The 16,986-nt window shown below is 33.7% G+C and overlaps 1 protein-coding gene across 4 annotated transcripts in view; it reads right to left on the reverse strand.

The window, feature by feature from the left end:
- Positions 1 to 987: 987 nt before the first annotated feature.
- Positions 988 to 16,986, reverse strand: part of Picot (putative inorganic phosphate cotransporter protein picot) — a 221,731-nt gene continuing 205,732 nt past the window's right edge. For 3 of the 4 annotated variants that reach the window (XM_085944303.1, XM_085944305.1, XM_085944304.1), the window contains exons 3-9: positions 10,373 to 10,618; positions 6,963 to 7,050; positions 4,876 to 5,096; positions 3,241 to 3,390; positions 2,639 to 2,771; positions 1,962 to 2,203; positions 1,149 to 1,548 (exon numbers count right to left, since the gene is read on the reverse strand). In XM_085944303.1, coding sequence (XP_085800429.1) covers positions 1,294 to 1,548; positions 1,962 to 2,203; positions 2,639 to 2,771; positions 3,241 to 3,390; positions 4,876 to 5,096; positions 6,963 to 7,050; positions 10,373 to 10,618 — 1,335 coding nt within the window. In that variant the 3' untranslated portion in view covers positions 1,149 to 1,293. Of the gene's footprint in view, positions 1,549 to 1,961; positions 2,204 to 2,638; positions 2,772 to 3,240; positions 3,391 to 4,875; positions 5,097 to 6,962; positions 7,051 to 10,372; positions 10,619 to 16,986 lie in introns of all 4 variants that reach the window. The other variant, XM_085944302.1, reaches the window with a different exon arrangement.

The following is a 16,986-nucleotide window of genomic DNA, read 5'->3' on the forward strand; positions in this document are numbered from 1 at the left end:
CAAATTTGAAACTTTCTAATAATTCTTTTCAAATATACTAAGAAATAATATCACTGTAAGTTGTGGACAAAAATTACATTACGGACAAAAATTGTTTCTATCAAAAAAAAAAACAAAAAAAAAATGGACTAGCACAAGCTCTAAGTCATTTCAGGCTTAAATATTTTACATCCGTCTTCATTCTCATCTTTCTGTCCACTGTTATGTTATGCTAATCAAGTTTAATACAAAAATGATTTGAAACAAAACAATATTTGTCAATTAATTATGTAATTAACTCAACTTACTATACACTATTCAAATTATAAAAAATAAATTAGGGAAATATTGAAGAAATTTTATGTTTCCAAGATGATCGCAATTTAAAATAATTGAAGCGTTTAGTTACAAAATCATCTAAAAGACTATATACATAATTATTATATTTATTATAAAAATAAACAAAAGTATAGATACCCAAGAATGGAAGATGGGTATTTAAATAACCAAAATCGGTGAAAAAACTAAAGAAAGACACAGCATCCTCGGGGATAAGGACATCTAGGTAGATAGCATTTATAATACTACAACAGGCCATGGCAGTACCAATTAAAGTAGTGACACAATCACAAAAACATCCAGGCTTAAGAAAATCATATATAATATGACGTAATATGAACTTACCGGGAAATGAATCCGGAAACCCAGTTATGAGGAACTAGGGCTTTGTACTGCAAGATTAAATGTTAGAAATGGCAACATTCTCCCGTGAAATTAAAAAAAAACTTGTAGATATGCACAGTATTCATTTGAATGGTGGATACAAGGGGTTTAGTGTACCGGAATGCCCACCAGGAATAGTATACCGCTACTAGTGACATCCAATGATGTAATTACGAAAGATGCGATTTAAATACAATTTACAGTATTGCAACAATACCGAAGCTTGATGAGATATTATAAAGAAAAAGGATTTCAAGTCAAACACAATTCCATTCTCAACTTTTTCCTTGCAAAAAAAAAGAGTCCTTCGTGAGAAATTATCAAAATACGCATGATAAAAATAATCGTAAAGAAATAAGTGATAAATATACTGAACGTACAGTTTTTATTCAAAATTTAGTGAAATAGTGAATTGTATCAAATTGCATGCTTCGCAATTCTGTCCGCAGTACCACTACATTCTCCCCCTTAAGCAACAGTTTTAAGAAAATTTGAATTACAATGATAAAGTACTGGTATTCATCATCTGAACATTGCTAATCGAACCGTTTTAGATGTTTTCGAAACCTTACGCTTCAATTAGTTAGAAGATCAATGCCTGGATTCTTCAGTGAGGGCGTGTCCGTTCCTCACGGTACTGCCGTCGTTGTCGATGCCATTTCGAGCGCCTTTCTCCGCATCCTTGGTGGCTTTCTTGGTCCTGGCCTTGAGGGCATTGGACTCGTCATTGTCGGGGTTGTCCCATGCTTGTCTCTCGCCTGACGCAAAGACGTTGTAGAATGTGCAGCAGAATACGTAAATGGCGGCCGCAATGAAGAATACAATTCGCCACTGCGCTTGAGTAGGCTGAAAAAGAATAGAATTTCATGTATATTGATATTATTATCAATTAAACCAGCTTTTAAATAATTACATGCGGCCAAAGACATTGAACGCAAATCTTGTTCAATGGAGTTGACATTATATCAGTGGCGAAGGGTGGAGGTAGGCTGTGTAGATCCGACAAAATAGTGCACACTAAACTTTGTCAGTCATACTATTTTTTTCATTGAATTAAGAATACAAATTGCGGATGGTGTTGGTTAGTATTTAAAATTCAATTAAGCTTCGCCTAAACCAATCCTTTGTGCCTTGACTGCACTAAAATAAAAATGAAACCCGAGTTATTTGAACAAAGTGCTATCTCCCAATACAGTTCATTGGGCCAGGTTTATGGGAGATAAACCTTTCGGTGCACTACGATTTCATGACATTCTTACCTTTCCTTCGACGATATATCCTGCAGCAATGGGCGCAAGAAGACCAGTGAGATTAGCAGAGCAATTGGTGAAGGACATGAGGATTCCAGCGAAGCGAGGGGAAATGTCGAGATGGTTGACCTTGAAGCCGGAGTAGATGCCTCCGTTCAGCCCCACGCCGATGGTCAGAATCGCAACAGTGAGCATAGCATCACATCCGGTGTATGAAGCGATTACGAGGCCAATAGCCGGGCCATATTGACCTGTAAACAGAATTATGATTAGTCCACTTTATGTATGTAACAAAGTTGAAATTTATAAAACGCATGACACTCAATGCACTAATACACACCGAGTTCTCTCAACATTTTTGGTTGAATTGTTTTTTATGAAAATGTAGGTATATATTACACACAATAGAGGGTTGAATACTGATAATGCATTATAACACTAGGTATTGTTGTTATATTTAATAAGTTACTCGAATGGATAATTATATAATATTTACAAGCGCGCGTATTAGCAAAACCGAGACTGGCACTAGAGTAAGTTGAGTGAATGTCGTTGTCATAGTACCCCCCTCACAGTGAAATGCTTCCACGATTAATAAACCACATAAAAAACAGTTGTTGTCGCTGTAGTGTCTAGTGTGATGTTGTCATAACTGAAATGTTCAAATGTAAAAAAGTATCACTCACCTAAACTGTTGATGATTTTTCGGACTTGAGTGTGATTAAAGCGTTGTGACGAGAGCATCCAGTCGGCAACGATGGAAATAAACATGGAGAACAGCCACATGGCAAGATACGGAAGAGCGGAGACCAGACCATTCTGAAATAGACAATTCATTTGAGATAAAATTATTTTGTATAAGTAATAAATAATAGGTTAATAAAAACTGGAACATTAAGATGTGACTAAGGTTGAAATAATTTCAAATCTTCCGACTATACTACGAGACCAGTTGATGGATTTAAATATTGGTGGGTTTTAAAATAGATAGACAATATGCAGATTAGTGCATTTAAAAAACCATATTACATACCTAACAATGAGTATAATATTATATTTCTCAATATATATATATTATAATATATATGTATAGGTTTGCATAGATGTGATATCATTATTAAGCTCATTTTTTGTGTTAGCAACATTTTCTGTTTTATGTACCTTTTGATATCATTTCAAGTGCCTACCTAAGTGGCTTAAATCAAGTGTTTTAATGCCGCAATATATAAAAATATGTGTGTAATAAAACACAATAGATAATTTTGGAAAATATTTGATATGCACTTACGTCCTTGATGGAGAAATGCAGAACTTGCTTCATGAAAGTCGGCAGCTCTGTCATGAGGGTTTCGTAGCCGTAGTTCTGCCCCATATGCGCCAACATGATCGCCCAGAATGGCAGCGAGCGGAGGATAGACTTCCATGGGATTGGCGGAGACTATAAGAAAAAACAGGGTTAAAATATTAATTACGAACGGGAAAGCCAATCCGAGGACATGTGACAACAAATTAAATTCTTAATAACAATTAAAATAATTAATACCTAGTATAAACTGAATACTTGTAGGTTTATACATCAATTAAATCAACACTCAAATAGGTGACTATTTCACCATCCAATATATTAAAATTGTTTATTTGTTATTTAATTACGCGGTATTAAATGTGTACCAGATCGATCGATGTATAAAACTTTTATGCTGGAAAAATATAGTAAGTATGACTGAATAGGGTCTTTGACAAGATATTGTTTCATTCAGATACCACCATGTCCATTTCATCGTTGAATTTTAATCAATTGAAATATTTCAAATTCAATTTTATCAAAACGTAAAAAAATTGGACGTACAGTAAAACCTTGATTGAGACTGACAATACCTAATTGTGATAATCGAAAAAATAATAGAACATCTATTTTCCTTCCAGAATTAACCTTTACAATATTTTTTCCAAAGTTCATCCTGTTTTACTAATTATATAATACTAACAAATATTGTCAGGTGGGAGGGAGTTACATATCGATCATGTTTAGGAAAAAGGGCGTAACCCTCACAGAACAAATTTTACATGAGAGGCAAAAAACATTTTTTAAATGATTTTGGTTCAATATTTAAAAAAAAAAAAATACGCACAGACATTAGGTGCAAGATGAGTGATGATTTGGTGTAATATCTTTTCGATCTAATAATAATTTAAGAAATTATTACAGAAAAATCATTAAAATTGAGGGTAAATGCTTTTTTTCCTTAAATGAAAACTTATTTAAAGCTCAATTAAAACCTGAATTTAGATAATAATTCGGCATTTGTGGCTTACTTCCTTTTTACAGAACGTGTATTTAGTTGTATACATTGTTAATATCTAATAAAAGCACTTCGAGGAAAAACCTTCAAATCGAGGGTTACGCCCTTTTTCCCAAACACAGTCGATATCATCTGTTAACATTCTCATAGATCTTTTTCCTGTCTTTCTCTCTCACATACGTTTACGTGTATGTTCTGTCTGTCTTTATTCTGATGTTTCGGACTCAATTATTTGTCTGTGAACTGCTGCATCATACTGGCAGAGTCTTTGTAGAGTCTCCTGATTTGCTAAGTATGACATCGCTGAACTCATTTATTTGCTAAACGGCGACGCGTTTCTTCCTCTTCCCCACCCTATCCTATTATAATTATACTATATTCCAATCACTCAATATTATGAGAATATCATTTGTTTTTTTTTCATGACCTAATTGAATAAACGATTCCTCTGATTTTTCAACTTTAGAATTTGCATTTATATGTCTATCATCTCTCTGTCTCGCTCTCTTACACCTTTTTATATGTTTTCATTTTGTACATATTTCTTACAATCGTGGGAAACTGATAATCAAGGTTCGTGTAACCGAAGTTCTACTGTACAACTTGATTGAGTTACTTACGCTGGAACCGGCTGCCCCCCAGAGATTGCTGAGAATGTATTTCTTTTCGTCCACGTCGATTTTCGGATGACATTCTGGATCTTCGTAGACAAAAATGAGGAAAGCGACGGACCACACTGCGCCCACCACTCCGAACACGTAGAAAATGGATGGCCAGCCGGCGCTTGATGAGGATAGGAGACCAGAGAGAGGCATGGATATGACAGTTCCAAATTGAGCACCTGAAAAATAAAAAACAAATCATAGTATATCATACCAATACTATATCAACAGAAGTTGATCATTTTGTGTCTATTCTATAATATAAAAAGATAAAATAAAATTTGCAAGATACCCACATAATACATTCGGTACAAGGGTGCTAATGCGTTGACAATACATTCTATTCAAATTTGAGGGCAGTCCCGTACTAACTCAAATATAAGGTCTCCATACAATGTTCTTCAGAAACACAAAATTTTTATTAATGACACCATAAATCTGAAACATTTACTAATGGACGTTGTTTCTAGATAGAAATGTCAAAAAAAAACATACTTATGTGTCGTCAATCTATTTTTCGAGATAATGAAACTTAAAAATTGCGAGGTCCAAAGTCTCCCAGGGAATGAAGTACACTAATGAAGGGTTGAGCTATGTAAATTATAAATTATGAAGTTAAAATACATATCAAATGTCATATTATCGGCTGCGAAACAACTGGACTGCATAGCATCTTAAACAAATACCTTGAACAATAACTAGAAATCCTATAAACTATAATAAATACTAAAGTCCTATAAACTTTTTATATTACAACACTTGATATTGACTCCTCAACATTTTTAGTGTGGTTGAATTGATAGCTATATAGCAAAATTAATAGTCTGTGCAATGACCCATTTAAAAATGGCAGCCAGAAAATTTAGTTTATAGCCACCATCTTTGGCAGCCTTTTGATATTTCCTTATATTGTATACGTATGACATATACGAAAATTTGTTGTTCACTAACTATTCTAAATGATTATTCAAACATTTCAGTTTAAGGGTTTATTTTGACAATATCTGCACATTTAATATTTAATGGAATCAATTGAATGATTGAATTACAGTTTTTCATAATTTATTGTGAGAAGAATAAATGTGAAATAGCATGCAGCTGTTTTTTCAGCCTCACTCTCATATATGTGGGCTCCATCTTCTAGAGAAGTTTTTGTTCAACGCCTTAGATTGTAGCATGCAGCTGTTTTTTCAGCCTCACTCTCATATATGTGGGCTCCGTCTTCTAGAGAAGGTTTTGTTCAACGCCTTAGATTGTACTATGAATTGTAACACTAACTAGCGATTTTAGTGTAGTTGAATTGGAAACAATAGAAAAATTTATATTCTCTATGTTGGCAACATTGAGTACAATTCTTGTAAATAAAATAGAAGATTGTTGCCTACTGTCGAACAAGAACGTCTTGTCCACGTGCTAAAACAGTGAACTAACAATCCCCTCCAGTACAGCTAATCGTACTTCCGCCCCCATATTTATCATTTCATTTTACGCTCCTGTGATGTACGGATCTATAAATTTACGTAATTTGAAGCTTTTGATAATGAAAATATGTATAAAACGATCAAGAGTGATGTTAGAATTATTATTAGTAAAATTTTGGTTTATTGCGAAGAAGAAAAGGAGTCACATCTAAAAAGAGTCAAATCTACATTATTTAAACACGCCTGCCGTGCGCGTGTTGCCACCATGACAGGTATGTCACTGATAAGTCTTCCGTATGCGACTCCCTGTTATCGTCGATTTCTTGTTGTCGGACTATACTCACTAACGTCTTGTTTTGGTTAATTACTTACGGGCTGCTATTTCCAACTTAACTTAATTATTCTTAATAATGTATATAGGCTTGTAACACTAATGGCCCTGACAATAAAGTAATAAAGTTATTTTTCTTATCGTGCCATCCCCTAATGGGTGATCTTTGCTCTATCATCTGCTACCCGGAACCGGCTACCTTGTGATTGGTGTCATTTTTGATACTGTTAATAATTTTGTTTTATTGAGGTTAATTTTCACTTAATAAGTTATGATGAAAATCAAATTGTTACCTGCGTAAACAGCAGCACCCATTCGACTCCTCTCATTTGGCGGAATCCATTTTGCGAGCATGGCATGCGTGCATGGCACAATGGGGCCCTGAAAAGAAAAAAAACATCATCGCACTTATTAAATAATTCTTAATAAAGGGTAATCCAAGTTCCGGTACATATATTTTTTTACAAGCAATAAATCAAGTGTTTCAAGAGCTGTATTGCATAGCCCATCATGTTTTCCAAATCGAAATCTTCCAATTCCAGTCACAAAAAATCAGTTATCATTTGCCCATGTAGCGGACGCCATTAACCATAACGGTCGCTCTTTCATAATTTTCAAAGAAGTAAGGCTCGAAAACAGCACTAAGCAGTATTGACTGCATTGAGATGAAAATATGCCTCATCACTGAAGATAATTATCCTTGCAGAATCAACATTGGTTGCCTGCTCTTCCAAGACCCAATCGGTGAATCTGCAATGCTGCCTTGCGTGAGCTGGATTTTATACGGGTGTAGGTGAAGGTATGTATGCAAAATTCGCCATAAAAAGCCGTATGAGAAGCTATGTTGCTGTAACCTTCTTGGAATCGATATCTCTGGGTTTTTGGCCAGCAATGTTTTCACATGAATCGGCTGAATAAACGGTTGTATGTAAATTGTACGTATTACATTTCACCGTAGCACAGTTCGCCGTGAGCTTTCTTATCGGAAAGAGATGACCGTATGCCAGTCAACTTTTAGCAAAATTCATGAATTCAAGAATGAAAACCTAACCTAATCAAACAAATCCAGTATATCGGCTATTTTCAAAATTTATTTGTCCCTTGCTTCCTGTAAACTGACAAGAACCATGTTTTATTTAGACATGAATTTTATCTCAGTACTATACGACCCAAAGAGGTAGGACAGTCTTTAATATATGACCATTTATATTTCTGATATAACATTTCACGGTAAAGTGTGATACGGCGAACTGCATACGTACAAATTTCTGGACACAGAATAAACATATGCATGTCTATTAAAAAATTTTAATCGGGTATTATAAAAAAATTTTTGTAAACAAAATCTTCAATTGGGCGATAATTTCTACTGAAATATGACATTAATTTTCACAGTACGACCGTCGAAGATTTGCCATTTTCGTAGTTTGATAGTACAATTTTAATGCATTGTGTAATAAACAATCCATTGTTTTAAATGGTAGACTTTCAACTGACGACATGTCATAAAATACTCTCAAAATATTTGATAGGTAACAATAATGACAGTATATAAAATTCGTACCACAAGTTGGCCATCCCTGTATAGTGTGTATCGTTCAGCTGCAAATCACACTGCGATAATAAAAATCTTGTTCATACAAAGCTTATATGGCAACAGTTGTCAGTAAACGATACTCGTTGTGATATGGTACGTATACATTGTTTCAATGACAATACATTTTTGCATATTTCATACTCACAGGGAAAAAAACACAGAATAATAAATTGTTAAAGCTGTGATTACACACCCAAATTTACAATTATAACTCAAGTGTCCCAAATACTGTATAAGGCCTTATAAGCCGTCTCGATCCAAATAACTTTTATTGCATTTTTAGATAATATTGTCGCCCCAAAAGCAAAAGGGCACTTGTCCAAAAATAGAGTTTTGAGAAAAAACGCATTTTAAAATTTTTTATGAGTGAAAAAAAATCGTGTGGAGGTTATATTTTGAAATGAAATTCAGAGCACATGTGACTTATACCTCGTTTACACGTGCATGGATGTACTGTGCACAGTAAGAAAATGTATTATCCTGCAGTTGGCAAGATTGCGTGCATGAATCAAACAAGATTGGAAGATTCCAAACTGTGATGATTTATTGCGCGCAAGTAAGATTATTTTCGATCTGCCCCTGCGCAGTAGAGCGATAGAGAGCGAGATAGCGATACATGCCGGTAAAAAAAAGAACTACTCATTTTGAGCTCCGATTTTCAATACGACCTGTCAATAGTAGTATAAAATGACAACCTCGCGTCTCGCTTACTCTTGAAGAATTAGATTGGAGAGACAGTCAGCACTTTTACGTGTAAACAGTTATTGTCATGACAGTTTAAAATAAGCACAATTGCCGACAGTAATTCCATGCATGTGTACAGGCGCTATTATTACTCAAAGATTGAAATGTAATTTTTATAAACACCCACGATGGCTGCGCAGTTTAAGAGTCGTGGGTCCCAGGTTCGAATCCTGGGTCTGGCAAGTACACATATTGTTTTTCAATTTGTGTATGAGTCCAGAGTATGGACCTAATAGGTTGAGCAAGTGGCTGACATACATTTCTCGTAAAAAGAAAATCTGTTCTACACTCTGTGGAGGCCCATATGATCTTGTGAAGATTCTCATCATATGGGCCCTTTTTCTGCAACAAAATCTTTTTTTGTACACCGTCAAAATGTTACAAGTGCCCTTTTGCTTTTGGGGCTACGATATACACCACCTATCATTTGAATTGTAATTTAAACTTCTATGTAAGCTAGCCCAGTTTATGGCGTGGCGAAACATTGTGGATCTCATAGATAGAGGGATATACATTTCCTGAACATTGTACATAATATATGTAGTGTTTTTACTTGGCGCAAAACAAAACTCGATTGAATGGTATTAGTTCTAAAGGAATCAACCATTCTTAAAATACCACTTAAGTGAAAAAATTATATTATATTTGACGCCAGGCACACAGAATAATGGCATGGGCGGAAGTCATTTCATCATCATCCATAATGATTTATCAGTGATTTTTAAGACGGCGGAAGGGGGAAGGGTTATCAAAATCTAGCAGGTGCCACTGACTTCCACATTAAGCCGCCTATCTCTGATATCTTCTACCCTGCACTTTTCGAGGCACACACCCCATACCCAGACACTCCTCACTTGCAGTCTAACGATGAACACTTGGTTTGGAACACGAGTTTTACGGGTGCTCACCTAAGACTTGATTTTACAACACATCCGTTCTAACATTTTCTCTGTGTATCCATTCTTGACATGCTATCACAGATATAGTAAATAAACAGATGGAGTATTTCTATACAGAGATACTACTAAATAGTTATCCAAGAAATTTACATTGACAATGCTGAATCCGTTGTGCTAAGTATTATTTCCATTTTTTTTCTAAAGGCACAAACCATTATATGACCGTGCCAATGGCATGCTAAATGCATTTTCAGTCGTTCTATGCTCCTTACTTGCTCGATATTAAAGAATTGTATGTCATACGGGTATATGCGTCATACAACATTATTAAAAAAACTAGTGGACAACTTATCAAATCTTGGATAATTTGCTTTTGAGGTTTTCCTGCGATGGCCTGGACAAAGGGTGGCGTACCGTTGTGAACCATAGAGGTCCAAAATAAAAATTATTCAATTAAACTTGCCTCTCCCAATCCTTGAATGAAACGCACGATAATCAACCAGATGACACCCTGCTCAGCGGCAATCGGAACAAGTAGCCCAAAGACAGAGTTGACCAGCATCCCGATGCCGAGGAAATACTTTGCGCCAAACTTCTTCGACAGTATACCAAACGGGATCTGAGTTATCACATATCCATAGAAGAAGGATGAGAGGATGTAGCCTTGGAGAGGAGTACTCCAAAGGTATTCGCCGTCTTGATCGGTATGCTGGAATCAAACAAAAAAATACAAGACACCGTTAATTGGATATTGGAATTAATCAAAATTTTTCTGTTAAGACTTCTTAGATGTTACCTAAGCGATGTCTCTAACTGTCAACCTGTGATTTTAGATTTCCGGCTGGAGTCGAAAACAATGGACAACTGTAATCAGAATATTTTCCAAATTGACACATTTTTATAAGTATTATTCATTGCTACATTTCAGGTCTCAAAAAATACACAAATCAGTCGACTATTTTATAGCGGATCTGTCCAAAAATGATACACAATTCGTACTGATTTTTTAATAACCCTAATATATTTGTCAAATTGAATTTTTAACTGCAGAAAGTAAAGTAGATAATTGTTACTCGATTCAAAAGACAGCTTGAAGGACAATCATAATTAGAACAGTATCAACGTCCATTCATTCTTCAAAAAATTCCACTTTTAATATTACTTAATCCAGATTAACTTCAAATACCTAATGAAATAAAAATATAGTAAAATTGACAATAATTATTGTATTCTGTACCTATTCACGAGACATTCGAAACTACATCAACTGTGTCGTATTTTTGATTAGATAAGTAATTTAGTAGTGGTTTTATTATGTACTAAGTACCCTTGACAGTCTCAACATAATTGAAGTCAGTGGCGAAGAATGTCTGTTGGATGGAGGTTTACGATTATAACAAACGAAAATAATAACACCTACACACTAAGGCAGTGATCAATGTGTTATAATATAACATACATAATATACCAGCAGTAAGCAGGTAGTAACGCCAAGTGATGCGCATTAATTTGTTCCACTTCCACACAAAATTTTAGAATAACTTGAATATCTTTAATTAATATTAAATATTAATTATGGTTACATATGCAATTATTACATAGTATTTACGTTGTCGGGTTATCCTTTTTCATTACTTACTGATGCAATAATAAATTCATATGCACTATTTGTGTCGATTTAATTGTAGGTATTATTGTATAAAAAATTCATAGTAATTATTATCAAATCTCCAACACTGCTTGACGTTCAGTTTATCTGGGTTAACTCTAAGTAGAATTTTATGAAGAATACATGAACATACTATATTCTAGAATTTTTTATTTTGATCTGTGGAAACCTATTTTATATTGGATACTTTCTTTTCCGAGTTAAATAATTCAATTATTTCAAATATGTATTGAATCGTGTCGTATTTACCTTGAACGGTAATAATCTATGGCCTTTTTACCTGATGCAACATGACATTCATTGACAGCGTAAAAAAAAAATGAAAAACTCTCATTCGAAATATAACGGGGCACTGTGACTCCCTCTCACACATTCAATGATACTTACATCTCATCACGCTCATATATCGGAAAGTGATGAAAGTTGATAAGCCCCCTTAAAAGGAGGCCTCCTGCATTGTAGTGATGGTGAAATTCGTACACTGGCACTAAACGGCCATTGGCCGATAGACCGTGGTACTATATTAAGCTGAAACACAATTTTCCACGGCTGAATTAGTATTGAACTTTAAAAACCAGGCAATTACATGACATCTATTTGACAACAATCAGAAATGAATGATATCTAATTATAACTAATTACATGTCGGCAAAAACAATTATCTCTGAAATCAAAAATGACTAATAAATAATGAAATGGAATAATATGAATGAATCCCATGGCCATTATTGAACGAAATATATTACATATAACAGAGTTTAAACATAAGGGTCTAAACGGCCCCACCGATGGCCGAGCAGTTACGCGTCAGGCCTATAATGTGGTCGGTTCACATCCTGGATCTGGCAAAATTTGTGTTTGCACCCAGAGTATGGACCTAATCGGTTGAGCAAGTGGTTAACATCCATTTCTCTTAAAAAAACAAAAATCTGTTAATACAATAACATTCTTAGGAGTGGACACGATTTAAAAAAAAAATTTACAGTGGCACCCATGGGTACGGCAAAATTGATTCACAGTTGTATTGGTATTGCTTACTAGCATTGTAGCAAATGATACCAATACACCTGCAAATACGCCAAATAGCCCATAATGCAGTGGCGAAGGGTGGAGGTAGGCTGTTAAGATCCGCCATAAATAGTGTACATTAAACTTTTTCAGACATACATATTTGTTTTCATTGAAATAAGACTACAATTTACAGATAGTGTTGGTTAGATTTTAAAATTCAATTAAACCCTGAGAAACCAAGCCATAATAGATAAAAGTCAAAAAATACATGTCTATCTATAAAATATCTAAAATTATGCAATTAAATCATACATAACTTTGAGTATTTTATAGATAGAATAATATGTCTTATTTATTCTAGTTTGGTTTACGCAGGGCTTAATGAATTAAAAAAATGAACCAACAATATGTCTAATATGTAGTTTTAATCCAACGAAAACAAATAACTATGAATGAAAAAGTGTGCACAATTTTGTCGTATCGCCCAAATTAGACCAAATCTATTATGGTTTCGTTTAGGCAGGGTTTAATTGATTTTTAAAAACTAACTAACACCATCTGTAAATTGTAGTCTTAGTTCAATAAAAACAAATACATATGCCTAACAAAGTTTAGTGTGCACTATTTATAGCGAATCTTAACAGCCTACCTCCACCCTTCGCCACTGCCATAATGCAACTGTAGACTGATTTACTTTCCAATGAAGTGAATTGGCAGCGCCGAAAGTGAAAACTTCAAAAAAGAAAAATTCAATATTTTTTACTGATTTGGTGATATCATCACAATCACTCTTCCGTCCACACCTCTATACCTAAAGATATATACTATGGCATAATGATCATTAGGTACACTTCGATGTTGTAGAGTGTCCCAGGAGCATCTTCCCCAGACGTTGGTGTGCACTAGAGTGCGCGTGATTTCTATTATGATTAAATTTACCGTATTCAATCCTTTATGAATAGAAACCTTCTCGCTCACCGTAAGACACCATAAACTTTTTGAAAAGTGAGATATTTACCCCCACAGAAACAAAATCGTAATGGCCAACCGGTCCAATCCTCGGACTTCATATTAGCATATCAACACATTATTCATTTACATTATTTATGTAGGTATAAGTCTCTGTTATATTGACATATATATATATTTGAAATACATTATGATGATATGACTATCTTGATGAATCGAGGATGAGTGCATATATCGCATGATGTAGAGTAGATGGATGGAGAAAGCCTACTGATCGGGAAAACCATTAAAATCCACACCTATAAAACAAATAGATGATTAAATACATGATTGAAAGTTCACCAGTTATTACCTATTTCAGTACACTATGTTAAGTTATTTTAATGTTAATGGTAGGTGTGGCCGTAGAGGTTTTGATCGAGAATTCTCGAGAAAAATTAATTTTTTATTTTTCTCTAGACACCAATGAGATTCTCGAGAAATTGTCATGAGGCTAAGATGGCTAAAAAATTTTCATTTATCGTTAAAAAAAGGCCTCAACTGATTGAAAATGGAATTTCTTAATTTTCCTAGTTAATTTTTTTTGGCCGCAGGAGCGGAAAGGTTTTGGCTTTCAATCTACACGAAAATTTAAAAAAAAAATTTATGGTAATTTTTTTGACCAGAAGATCTAAATAATTAATAATGAAAAAATCAGCAAAATGTAATTATGTAATAATGACAATTTCTCGAGAATTCTCAAGAAATCACAAGCTCTAGGTATATGTTTGTCATATTATAAAGTAACTTCTAAGTTATGAAAGTTTTATACTATTCCATGGTAATTATATATATATATATATATTATATTATAGAATAATAGGCAACTCTCATCAATTAGAATTTAAATTCAACTTCAGTCAAATACCCTCGGTCGACAGTATTAAAATCAAGTAGGTAACATGCAGTAGGTACTAATCATTATTGCTTACTAAAAAAAAACCAGACAAAAAAAACATTGATACGCCACGGTTCCATGATCACAGGATCAGCGCTGTATTCGGGTAGATTATGGGTTTTCAATTCCATAAACCCGGTTAACAAGTCCAAATTAAAGCTGGATGGTTTGGGTGAAAATTCTCCTCATTTTATGGATCCACGACAAGCTAACATGCTGATCATCATCGAATCAAATTCACTTAGCGTAAAATATAAATGCCAAAGCTGTGTCGCAGGCAATTTTTATGATGATTATAAAAGTCTTTCTGGCGAATTTGCTGGTGATTAGGCGGGTGCCTCCTGCACCTGTGTGATGCCTGCCGTGACGTATGCATTAAATATTGAAAGTCTCATATTATTAATTCATATTCTATTTTTGAAAAAAAACAGTTTACACTTAGGTGGTAAGATATAGTAAAGAATTTTACAACAAAATAAAATAGATTCAAGCATCCTCATTTTATCAAAATGTCACATTATTTAATTTGTTATATTAAAAAAAACAATCATAATAAAACTTAACAATGGATGCTGAAATCAATTTTATTTTATACAATAATAATTGGCTATAAAATGCCACTGATTATTTCTGCAACATCAAGTCATTCCATTGGGATCTAAAAGATCTAATCTTATTAGTATATTGGTAATAAATGATTTTGTCAATCACTGCCATCTGTTATTCGATTTTTAATTTAGATTTAAAAACATTTTATTAATATACTGCTTGCATATTACTACATGAGTTTAGTGATAAATTTCATTAAACCGTTTAAATGCAAGAGTTTGTTTCGAATGCAGTACAGCCGTATGTGATGTAAACATTGTACATTACTAATGTATCATTATAATAGTATTTTAATTCATATTTCCGTGGCGTTTCACGTCACATATAATAAAATTTATAGAGTACGCACAGATTAATAAAACCATCATAGCAGTTCTATGTAGTCTTCACTGCTCCTCCGATCGAATCCCGCCCAAACAAGACGACCATTAGCAACGGGTACTATAAATTTAACTTTATTTAATTTTACGTAGATGTATCTATCTGTACGTGAATATTTTGAATGTTCTTATAGAAATAAATGTAAACAGTTTTTATACAATGTTCCAGGGCTCGAAATGGATAGGAGCAGACCGGTACGCAGCACCAGTTAGCGAAATACTCGAGATTTCGTCTAGTGGAAAATTTATAGGTAAATTGCATTCTAGTATGTGAATTCATACGAAAATATTAAATTCATTTACGTTATAGAGTTAAATACGACACACATATTAGGTATATTATGAAAGAATAATCAAACACGTTTTAATATTTTCAGAAAATTATTGAACGCTACAAAATATTCCACTTCGTACGCTAGAATATTATTTTGTTTACATACAAATGTATCTTGATCTGGACTTCTTAATTAGCCCCCTTTTCAGTGTTTTATAATAATTCATTTTTTAATTTATATGTATCCACTGTTTTTAATTGTTAAAAAATGTGGTAATAGTGCCGCAAATGACCGTATGACCTTTTATAACTTTCTTTTTAGACCAAACCCAACCTATCCTAACCTAACCTAATCTCAGTGTGTGTTAATGATGCATCGAAATGTATGAAAATATCAAACTTTAAATTAACAACAATTATTATTGGATCGAAAAGTATCTGTGTCAACAGAAAAAAAGGTATTTAATAATATAATGGTCTACATGGGATAAACTGTTTCCGCCAAAAAAAATAATAAATGTTCCTAATAATCCGTTCACGTAGTGGTTTTGTAATGTAATTATAATTAATATACAAAATCCTCAAGTTTAAATTATCTACGGTGGCTGTCTGCCTATCAGTTTTAAAAAACGAGAGGATGAAGGTTTTAATAACTACCAATGACAAACTAAGTATTACGACTCAAAAATCATGTGTCTAAAAGTAAATAGTATTAATGTAGTACAAAGGTAGTACCAGTTTAAATAAGTAATTATTCTCTTGTTTGGGTACTAATAAAACGTATAAATAAACGGCACATCTCCTGCGTCATTCTTCGCGTATAAACAGTAGTATATTATATAAGTATATTTAAAATTACCAATACAATATATCTATAGATAAGATTATGCAAATCCGCGTCAAAGTAAATATTGGAAATAGTTGCGGGTACATATTACAGTTTGCCATGACAATAAAGATGGTGACTGTTTAAAACTGAAGAATGTTTGCACTAGGAATTTTCAAATGGGTATGCCAGAAATCGTTCAAATATTAACTGAGACGCGCTAATTAATTCAAATATACAAAGTAAAAAGAGGATACAACGAAAAAACCGCGAAAAAATCCCACTCTAAAAAGATAATTACTTAACGTTTTATTTTCTCTACTAAATATGTATACGGAGAACACAAAATTAATTGCAACTGGCTTACCCTAATGGGTGTAGTATATTAGGCTACAGACTTCA

The sequence above is a fragment of the Rhyacophila brunnea genome, unplaced genomic scaffold (genome assembly GCF_057557595.1).
Source record: "Rhyacophila brunnea isolate RB1 unplaced genomic scaffold, BYU_Rbru_1.0 scaffold_17, whole genome shotgun sequence".
Taxonomy (NCBI): Eukaryota; Metazoa; Arthropoda; class Insecta; order Trichoptera; family Rhyacophilidae; genus Rhyacophila; species Rhyacophila brunnea.